This window comes from Camelus bactrianus, chromosome 18, assembly GCF_048773025.1.
Source record: "Camelus bactrianus isolate YW-2024 breed Bactrian camel chromosome 18, ASM4877302v1, whole genome shotgun sequence".
Taxonomy (NCBI): Eukaryota; Metazoa; Chordata; class Mammalia; order Artiodactyla; family Camelidae; genus Camelus; species Camelus bactrianus.
The window spans coordinates 29,167,633-29,178,516 of record NC_133556.1 but is presented as its reverse complement, the minus strand read 5'-3'; the positions used below and the strand labels follow the sequence as shown (position 1 = coordinate 29,178,516).

General features: G+C 46.2%; 2 protein-coding genes across 5 annotated transcripts in view; one reads left to right on the top strand and one right to left on the bottom strand.

Annotated features, from left to right (window-relative positions):
- Positions 1 to 518: 518 nt before the first annotated feature.
- Positions 519 to 10,884, bottom strand: part of LUC7L (LUC7 like) — a 28,760-nt gene continuing 18,394 nt past the window's right edge. For 3 of the 4 annotated variants that reach the window (XM_074346711.1, XM_074346708.1, XM_074346710.1), the window contains 5 exons: positions 7,821 to 7,997; positions 5,398 to 5,486; positions 2,109 to 2,138; positions 1,527 to 1,694; positions 519 to 867 (listed from right to left, as the gene is read on the bottom strand). In XM_074346711.1, coding sequence (XP_074202812.1) covers positions 726 to 867; positions 1,527 to 1,694; positions 2,109 to 2,138; positions 5,398 to 5,486; positions 7,821 to 7,997 — 606 coding nt within the window. In that variant the 3' untranslated portion in view covers positions 519 to 725. Of the gene's footprint in view, positions 868 to 1,489; positions 1,695 to 2,108; positions 2,139 to 5,397; positions 5,487 to 7,820; positions 7,998 to 10,884 lie in introns of all 4 variants that reach the window. The other variant, XM_074346709.1, reaches the window with a different exon arrangement.
- Positions 3,351 to 3,872, top strand: LOC105065743 (glycine cleavage system H protein, mitochondrial-like). The gene has a single exon (XM_010950912.3). The coding sequence runs from the start codon at positions 3,351 to 3,353 to the stop codon at positions 3,870 to 3,872; it is 522 nt and encodes a 173-aa protein (XP_010949214.1).

The window sequence follows — 10,884 nt, the reverse complement described above, 5'->3', positions numbered from 1 at the left end:
GACTTTAGTCTCTTGGTACATGCAGAAGGGCTGAGGGAGGGTAGGTACCACCACCAGCTCTCCCTACGTGTGAGTCAAGCCAGACCCTGACCCAAAAGCCAGCACGCCCTCTTCTGAGGACCTCATGGCTGTCATGTGGATACTGTCCAAGGGCCTTTCTTTGCTCTAAGTAACTCCAAAAGAGGGGATTGCAGCTCCCCTGCACTCAAGCGCCAGGCTGAAGCTGCTGACCAAAACCCAGACAGGCAGCCCTCCAGAGAAATGGGTGCAGAAGAGGGCAGCTCCAACACACAGGAAGGACACATGGAGCCGAGAGCAGACGACTGGACACATCTGGCTCGAGCCCATCTGGGGGTCAAGGGCATGCAGCATGTCATATGCCCAAAGTCAAAGGGAGTCCAACAGCAAGTCACATCTCTAGGATGAGCTCAGAGATGGACCCCCATGTGTCACCCCCACCCGTGGAAGCCTCAATGATGTCTAGTGCACCAGGGACAGCAGAGACCGCACAGCGGCCGTCAGGAGGCAGTCTGTCAGGTTGTTTATTCCCACTCAACATATCCCAGAACACAGGGGCAACTCTGTACATCTCTAGGAACTCACAGCTAGCTCCAAAACAATAGAAATGTTAAACTACAAAAGATGAGTTGTATTCAGCAAATATAAAGGTAATGTTAGGCTGTGTCAGACGTTCATTGGACTATTTACAGCTCCTTGGGGTAGGTTCAGATCTCGCCGGCCTCCTTTTCCTCCGACCTCCGAGAAGCGGCCTTCCCGTTGGCACTCTCCAGCCTCCAGTCGGTGGACCCCCGCTCATTCCGCCCGCGCTCCCAGGACTCCTCCCTTGAGGCCCGCTCTCTGGAGAACCTGGGAAAGGGAACCAGAGGCTCAGCGAGGGCTGGCACTCCCTTCTGGCTGCAACTCAGGTACCGACACCTTGGACCAGGTCAGGGAGGGCCAAGACCCACCATAGCTAGGAGGGCCCCCAGCAGGCCAGAGGGCAGACCGGCCTGCTGTCTTGTGCTCAACCCGCTGACAGGGACTGTCAGGCAGCCACTAGAAAGTGATATTTGCAAAGGTTTCCAATAACAGGGAAGGTTTCACTACAATGTAAACAGCACAAAGGAAAATACAAAAGTTCACACGTGGAACATGATCCATTATATAAGTAATGGAAAAAACAATATTTAAAATCAATCTTACCAAAGCCTACAGTGGTCATCTCTGAGTAAGACTATTAGTGGTGGGTTTGTTTTTCCCTTAAAAAACCATGACAGAGATAAGGAGGGGCTCTGTGTACCAAAGTGACAGTGAGTGTGCTGCCCTGAGCATGCCCATGCCCATGTGGGACCCTCTCTATTGCCCTCCACAGTCCCAGTCCTGAATCCATCTGCTGCTCTTGGCTTAAGGTTCCTGGTGCCTCAAGGTCTTAGTACTCAGTCCCACAGATGACAGACCCCCAGACCCTTGCATACAAGAAGGGGCTCACTCCTGGTTGCAGCTACTGAAGGAGTCAGAGTAGTTACTTGTATTTTGAACTCCGGTCCCTGGATGCCCGGCGGTGGCCCCGGCTGTGGCTCCGGGAGCGGCTTCGGTGGCGCCGGTGTCTGTCTCGGGACCGGGACCGGGAAGACTTTCGCCGCTCTCTGGAGGTAGATCTTGACCGCCTCCGACGCCGGTCCCGGGAACGCGACCTGCAGTGGACGTGCTCTGCTGATGCTTTACTGCTGTCTCTCCTATTCTCCCACAAACTGACCACTTGGGTTCTTAACAGTCCCATCTATTACAAGAATGGTTATGGCCAGACCCTTCCCACCGATGCCTCCTGAAAATTTGCCAGGAAATTCCCAGCTGCCCGACAGACAGGCCTCAGTGGGGCCCTGATCATCCCCTTCATGGACAATGGACTCCCCATCCCCAAGCTGCACTAGTCCCCAACCTACCCCAACTACACACAGGACTTGAGTCTCACCCATGTCCTGTGCCCTTTATGAGCCATCCCTGACCACCACATAATAACTGTGATGTTACCAATTTTGAGTATTAAGAAAAACACATGCGGAAAAGAATATCTTACTGAGAATGCTCTAACAGATCTGGAAACCTACCTCCTGCGATCTCTGGTTCTTGATCCAGACCTAAAATGGAGAAAAACATGAATAATTTCCCCAAAACAGCCCCTTCCCTTACATTTGAGGGGAGGTACGCCAAGTGCACATGGTGAAGAAGGGCCAACTTCCAACAGAGACGTGCCAGGAGGCCTGCCCCCAGCCCCCGCCCCCAGGGGTCCGTGCTGCACTGAGTTTAACTAGAGGCTCTGCAAACTCTTCACAGTGGACACCAGCTCAACTATGCAGACAGTCACATGGCAGACAGAGAGCTGAGAAGAATATTCACCTTCCAAACACAGGTTCACTGCCAGTGAGGGTCACATGAGCTCCTTAGGAAACATTATACAATCAGCAACCCAAGAAATGCACAACAAGGTGTCATTTCACACCCTGCTCTAAGAGGGTGCCACCAACCTGTGCTGAGGAGGAAGTGACAAAAGATGCTCATACACCATGTTGCCGGAGGGTGATATGATAAAGCACCTTGGAAAGCAATTTTTATAAAACCTACCAATATTTATATATTAAATTCCTTTATCCCCAGAATTCTAAATAATGTTATAAACCCTCAAAATATACAAAGATAATCACTAGAGTACTCATTCAAAAATCTCTTTATAAAAACTTAGTCCTCAAAAATTAAAATGCAAAGGCAACAAAAGCAAAAGCCAACAACTGAGACGTTAAGACTAAACAGCTTCTGCACAGTAAGGGAAACCATCAACAAAATAAAAAGGCAACATACTGAATGGGAGAAAGTATCTGCAAAACACGTATCTGACAAGGGACTAATACACAAAATATATAAAGAACTCATATAACTCTAAACAGAAAAAAAATATTCGATTAAAAAATGAGCAGAGGATCTGAATAGACATCTTTCCAAAGAAGACATACAGAGGGCCAACATGAACATGAAAAGATGCTTAGCATCACTAATCATCAGGGAGATGCAAATCAAAATCATGAGATATCACCTCACACCTGTCAAATACTATTATCAAAAAAGACAGGAAATAACAAGTGTTGGCGAGGATGTGGGCTATTGGTGGGAAATGTAAACTGGTGCAGCCACTGTGGAAAAACAATGTGGAAATTCTTCAAAAAAATTAAAACAGGCCCCCATCCCAGTCCAGCCAGCTCACTCTGGCTAGCTCCGGCTCGGGGCCACCCCCGACACACCCCCACTGGCTGGGGTACCCGAGGTGCTGCGCCACGACCCTCTGCACCCCTGCGAACATGGCGCTGCTAGCGGCGCGGAGCGTGCGGGCCACAGTCTGCAGCCTGAGCGCCATCTCTGTGCCCGCCACACCCTGCCTGCCGCGGCCTTGCGGGCTGCGGGTGGGCGCAGTCCAGACACTGCGCACCGGCCCGGCTCTGCTCCCCGTGCGCAAATTCACAGACAAACATGAATGGATAACGAAAGAAAACGGTGTTGGAACAGTAGGAATCAGCAATTTTGCACAGGAAGCTTGGGGAGATGTTGTTTACTGTAGTCTGCCTGAAGTTGGGACAAAATTGAACAAACAAGAGGAGTTTGGTGCTTTGGAAAGTGTGAAAGCTGCCAGTGAACTCTATACTCCTCTATCTGGAGAAGTTACTGAAATTAATGAAGCTCTAGCAGAAAATCCAAGACTTGTCAACAAATCTTGTTATGAAGATGGTTGGCTGATCAAGATGACACTCAGTAATCCTTCAGAACTAGATGAACTAATGAGTGAAGAAGCTTATGAGAAATACATAAAATCTACTGAAGAGTGAAAATGGAACCCTTAAATCAACTAGTTTGAAACAAACAAAAAAATATTAAAACAGAACTACCATATGATTCAGCAATTCCAATTCTCAGTATTTACCCAAAGGAAAAAAAATCAGTACCTTGAAAAGATACCTATACCCCCATGTTCACTGCTGCATTATTTACAATAGCCTAGACACAGAAACAACCTAAGTGTCCACCGACAGACAAACAGATAAAAATGATGTGTGTGTGTGTGTATATATATACACACAGATATATACACACACACACACACACACACACAAACACACAAAGGGGTGTTGTTTGGCCATTAAAAAAAAGGAAATTCTGCCATTTGCAACAACACGGATGGACCCTGAGAGCATTATGTTAAATGAAACAAGTCTGATAGAAAAAGACAAATACGGTATGACCTCAGTTCTATGTAGAATCAAAAAAAAAAAAAAATCAAACTCATAGACACAGAGAACAGACTGGTGGTTGAAAGAGGTGGGGGAGGGGTGTGCAAAAAGGGTAGAAGTGGAGGGTAAAAAGGACAGTTGAGTACAAGATCACTGCAGGGTGCTGTGTAGCCATCAAGAGCACACCTGCTATGGGAAGGTCTTACATGTGGAAGCCGTGTACCTGTGCACACAACACGTCCCACGACAGTGGTCACCTCTGTGTAAAAAGACCCTTGTGTGTTTTGCTTAATACAGTTTTGTATTGTTTTAGTCTGTTTATAATAAATCAGAATGTTAGATAATTAAAATAATGAAAATACAAAAAACACAACAAACATTTGCCCAGAGTGATCCTGAAGAATTCCTTCAGGAAAGCCGTTCCTAGCCTTTCAAGGACAAGCAGCTGTGTCCAACACGAGAGCATGGTCACTGCTGGCTCCAGCCTCTACCCTGAACTCTGACTAGATTTGAGTCTCCACCTGGATGTCTCTTAGGCATCTCAAATCAAATACGGCCAGAGCGAAACTCTATTCCCCAGCTCTTCCTCACCCCAGTACAATGCCCCTAGTGGCCCCGACCTTCAGATCAGAAACCATGAGGCCAGTTCCATTCCCCCTCCAACCATCTACCAGCAAATCCTATCAGCTCTATCTCAGAACACATCCAGACCCTTCCTGTTCTCCCATGGTTCAAACTGCCACCTCCTTGGCCTGGACCCTCCCTGCCAGCTCATGTTCTCACTGCTTCCACCTCTCACCCACACCAGAGCCTTTCCCAGGTGGGTCGTGCCCACTGTGGGTGTGACAGTGTGAGAGTGGGCTCTCTTCCGGAATCTCAGCTCCTGCCTGTCTTCCGGGCCAAGTGCTGAAACCACAGGAGGCAGGAGCAGCAGGTCCTTCTGAGGGCCACACCTTTACAGGTGAGAATGAGGTCACCACAGCTGTTCATGCAGCTTGGATGGCACTGTCCTCGCCACACAGCTGTGTACAGGTCCTCTGGGGCCAGCCAGACCTCAAGTGTCACAAGCAACAGGGCATAGAAATGAGGAGTGTTTCCCTAGGCCACATCACAGTGGGCTCACCTCCTGCTCAGCCGCTCCTCCCGCTCCCTTTCCTCTCTCCTCCTCAGTCGATCCTGATTTCTCTTCTCTTGCTTTTCAGCCACAGTTTTCTAAATAAGCGAAAAATTGAAAGATAAAAGCAAGTTACGGAAAGTGGAGTACAAAGGTTGTTTAACAAAGTACCTTGACCTTGGTATTGGCAATTTAAGAACCTAAGATAAACTCAGGACACAGAAACACAATTCTTTTTAAAACCTTTTAAACGATGGAAAATACATGGTGAAAAAAAAACTATTACAGTTTATAAATTCAATGACAAACTGTGTATTCTAGAAGGTGCTGTACTTGTAAGTCACAGAAAGTTTATCACATTGCTTCAAATCAATCCAGAAAGTTACTTTTTTACCCAAAGGAGACCCCACAAACTTTGTGTAAAAGAGAACACGTGTACCTGACCAAACACATCTTGCTGCTGGGAGGCAAGCTCCCTTGCCAAGGAGCACCCTGTTCTGGGGTGCTGATGGCCTCATGGGGACAGCAAGCCAGGGAGGTGGACCATCAGCTCCACACTTGTCGCATCAAGCTCAATTATGGTGAGTGCAACAGAAAAGGAAGCCCAACAGGCAGGAGTGGCCTAGAAACCCCTCTACTGGAGCATCATCCACACAGCTTAGCTCAAAAGACCCCCACATCAGAACCTTTCAATGCTCCCATCCCCTCATCGCTCTGCCAAGGGAAATGAAGCCCCCAGAGGGTAACGTAGGGGGAAGAGTTAGAGACAAAGGTCTATGGGGGATGACTTTAACTCTCAGGCCCCCTGGAAGAGAGGGCATAGCAAGGATGGGGAGAGAGGCAAATTTTCCTCCTCAGAGCACTCTCATGTGCAAGAACCTTCCCACCTGGCACCTCTAACTCTACCCCTCTGATTTCGTTCATCTGGCCTGTGGTCTGGCATCGTCTCCTCTCCAAACCGTCCCTGTTCCCTAAAACACCATGTTCCCCTACCTGACAAAAGCCCTGCCTCTTACCATCTTGCGTCTACCTTGTTGTGGGGCCCTGAGGTGTGAATACCCTTGGGACCACTGTGAGCAAACCCATCTCCAATTAGGGCACAGGACTCCCACCCTCCTCATCGTTAAGAGGTACACTTCCAAATACATTTTCTGTCAATAGTTTAATGACTATTTATCAAAATCCATAATTTATCTGTGTTGTTCTATCAACTATATGCTGTTGATTAGACCAATGATAAAAGATGATTTCCACATTAAGTTAATACTTAAGTTCTTAAGGTTTCGGGGGGGAAATTTCAGTATATCCTGATGCAAAGATACATCTTAAAAAAAACAGAACGCTTTCAAGTATAAAAACTACAAGGACAAAATTTGGGGATGTTATGGGATGAAAATACAATTTAAAGGAAAAATGGGATGCAACAATTCCAACTGCTAAGGAGCAGATTTTTAATGGTGATGGTAGTTGATACCAAATTTTTATTTATATTCTATTGGGTACATATAAAATACTCTACATGTTTTATGTGATAAACTTATAATTTAAAAAATTCCAACTTAAAAATGTGTGATAAAGAGTATCATCTTTCAAATTTCTACTCGGAGCACAGGAGCAAAATGTTTCAAGATCAGTGGTGAGAATATCCTCACTGCCACCCAACTCCCTCTCTTAGTGCCAAGTCACGCATCACCTACTGTGGAACCCCTCCTTGTGTGCAGGGCTCTGCCACCTGTTGCTCCTTCTTGAGGGCCACAAGGCCCAAGGCCTTGACTGTGGTGTCCTACAGTCAGATACCATGTATCTGTCCTTCCACGGACGCCAGGTGTCTGGAGAGAAGGCCTGCATGTTTCCTAGCAGCCCATCGTAGGGTCTAGTACCCAATAGGGAAGGTTCCATCAGTTTGAAGAAGACAACTCAAAATATATGAAACCTGTTTAACCCTCCTTCTCAGCGTTCTATACCTAGGATATCTAATACTTTTAAGCCTAACATGAGGAAGGGACAGAGGCATCCGTGGTGGGACAGGGCTATCAGGAAACCCCCCACCACCTTCTCATCCTTCTAGCCTGATCACCCTCCATGTGTTGGCCTCTGTCTGAAAAGAAAAACTACAGACTACTTACTGGCTCTTTCCCATCTCCAAATACGCTTTTCCAGAGGTGTGCAAGAACTATCTTGTACCCTGGAACTGGATATTGTCATTTTCTTCTGTGCACAAGGGGTTACAGACTAAATAAATACCGAAGGCCCTGCTAGATTCTGCGATCTCAGGTCTCTTACGTGCACAAACTGATAAATTCTGAGTAGTTCACCACAAAACCCAAGGCATGATCTTAGGATCGCAAATTAAGGCTTTCTACAAGCAAAGAAATGTAAAGGTGATCACAAGACTTTTCAGGTTTCTTCAGAAACACAGGACATTAACATACCCTCAATTGATCAAGCTTCTCACGGATCTGAATGAACCCTAAGTGTAACTTGCCCCCGAAGTGGTCTGCAAGACGACGGTCATTGTCATGGAGACCAAGGTAGGCTGAACAGACCTCACAGACACGCAGCTTCTGCTGTTGAAAACTGGATGCAGGCATGGAATTTCTGTATTCTTCCTGGAGAACGGGAACAGAGTGATAAAAGTGAAGTATACTCAAACGCTACCATATACTCAACCCCTAAAATGTAAACATTTGAATGGGCTACAGAGATGACTTTTAAATACACAGAAACTGAATTTTTACAAACCTTCAGATATTTGGAACCAATCCAATGTTAACTGTTTATGTAAGAAATGAACAGTCATGATTTCAAAGCAACAAGGGGTATTCAGAATACTCAAACAGGATGCTGTGTGTTCTAAAAAGGCTAGCAGGGAAGGAAGGTAGGTCTCTGCTATGGTGGAGAGCTCTAGGAGGACTAGAGAAGAGGTGAGAATCTTCAACAGGGGCCTTAAGAAAAGAAAAATACTAAAACAAATTGTCAAGCAAAAAACATAAGAGAATCCATGAAGACTGTCCCAATATCCAGGAAACTATATCCCAGTGCAGCCCTGAGAGTTAAAATTCAGAAGGACAAACACATTAGACACTTTCTTCAAAGGAAGGGTGTACAACAGAACAAACGAAACACACTCCCTCCTGCAGCCAGTGCAGTCTTACCCTACTTACAAGCAGTCACTCGGCCTCAGAGCAAAATACTCAAAATACAAAAGAAAATGGACCAGGACAGGACATCATTATTGCTGCTTGTGCTTAAGTTAAAATGCTCCTTCAAAATCTAAGTTTAAGAAATGCATTTCAATAGTCATTTATCCTTAAAGGGAAGACGGAATGTAATCATCTTCCATTAATTCACACATTCCAAACATTCCCAGGGAAATGCAAATTAAAATAAGTTACCACATCATTCACTAAACTGGCAAAGATATAAAGAAAACAGGCACTCTCACACACTGATGGCAGGAGTCTCAGCTGGTACAGCTGCCACAAAGTGCAACTCAATAATCTGTCTGTACAGTGGGATCATAAGAAACTCTCCTTCCAGGTGACATCCCAGGACACTCACACTTGCACCAAAGAACAGGTGCAAGGACACACACAGCAGAACTGGTTGTAAAATGAGAAACCATCAGTAACCTAGAAAACCGCTGCCAATGGACAGCCATGTGCCCCTGAAATGGAGTCCTCCAGCAGTCTAAATGAACTAAATGAACATACCAACTAATGAAGTAAAGCAACTAAATGAATGCATCACTGACTGAACACATCTGCCTGAGGATTCTTGGAAGGAGCTCACCAACAACACAGGTGACAACACAAGAAGACCTGCAGCGCTGACACAGGACTTTTAAATGCCCAAGGTGCACACGTAGTTTACATGTACACGTGTCCTATGAAGTACAGGGACAGCGCTGAAGATTATGTTAAATGCACGCTCTCATCTCTGGGTGGGGAGAGAACTGGGACTAGAGAAAGAAACATTGGGAACTCAAGCTTCCATTATAATGCTACATCTTTCATTAGAAGGAAAAAAAAATTGTAAGCCAAAGTCAAAGTGCTAAGTATGGTGGGTACACAAATATTTGTGATACTATTCTGCCCCTTTCTGTAGTTTTGAAACTTTGAATGCCATCCTCTAATATCTTTCAAAATAAATTGTAATTATGCTGAATGAAAAAAGTCAATCCCAAAGGTTACATATTGTATGATTCCATTATATAACATTCTTAAAATGACCAAAGCTTAAGAATGGAAGACAGATTAGTGGTTGCCAGGAGTCATACAAGTGAGCATGGCTACAAAAGGGCAGCAGGCAGGACCTTTGGAGGGATGGATGTTCTGAATCAGTGTCAGTATCCTTTCCATGAGATGTTATGCTATAGTTTTTTAAGACGGTACCATTGGGGGAAACTGGGTAAACAGCACAGAGCATCTCTGTATTATTTCTTAGGACTCCTAAACAGCCTTGCCCGCTAATGAGGGCAGAAAGGGCACTACAGAGACCAGCACTGCCGAGGTCTCCCTGACACCATCTTGTCTTGCCTGGTGGTTTTAAGGAAGGGGCACTGCCACCTGGGGGCACTTGGGTGATGGAGACAGGGGACAGTGGCCAAGGCAAGGACACTCGGCAGTCCTGGCCATGAGCAGCCCTGTGACCCATATCCTTCTGCCCCTTCAGCTGTCTGCAGACATCCGAGTGGTGACTCCCACATCTACAATTACTTTAGCCTATGCACAAACCTCAGAGACACCTAACAGTTTCTGGTGACTGCTCTGCTCTTCAAAGCAGAAGGGCTTGGCCTCGGGATTCACCCAGAGGCCAGAGCTTCCTTCCTGACCCTCTAGCCTTTCTGCTGAAGCTGTCAGCAGTCCAGGGGGCCTGACTTTTTTCTACATATAAACACAAATTTCCTATTTAAGTATACAGAGATTTAGACCCTCTAAGAATTTTTATGTAGGACTTACATAAACATACAAGGATTTAAATTCTGTGCAAAACGCAGGACTTAAATATGCAGGTTCACATTGTGAGTGCTTGTCTCCTCCCCTTTCTGTTAAGAATGGGCTATATATATCACCTACAGATGTCACGGAAGGGGGTGCTGGGTGGTCAGGGGCACGATGCATCAGCTCAGCACCATCTCCCCACAGACAAGCGCTGCTGACCTCAATCTGGAAAGCACTCTTGACAATGATCTCTTCACTTACATCACTGCCTCAGTGGGTCTCACTCCCACACCCACAGGTCCTGGGCACTATTCATGCATTCAGCTTATCATCACTGAGCTCCTACTATGTGTCAGACACCATGATGAGCCAGGGGCACAGCAACAACCGAAACCAGCCTTTCACTAGGGAGTCTATTTGCAATCTCACCCCACTCAGCCTCCCTACCCCTCCGTTTTAAGAACCTTCTCATCTGGGTCTCAGCTAAGGGGCCTTCCAGGATCACCCTGCCCTACCTGGAGACACCTTGTACTCCAAGTCACTCTCAAACCGA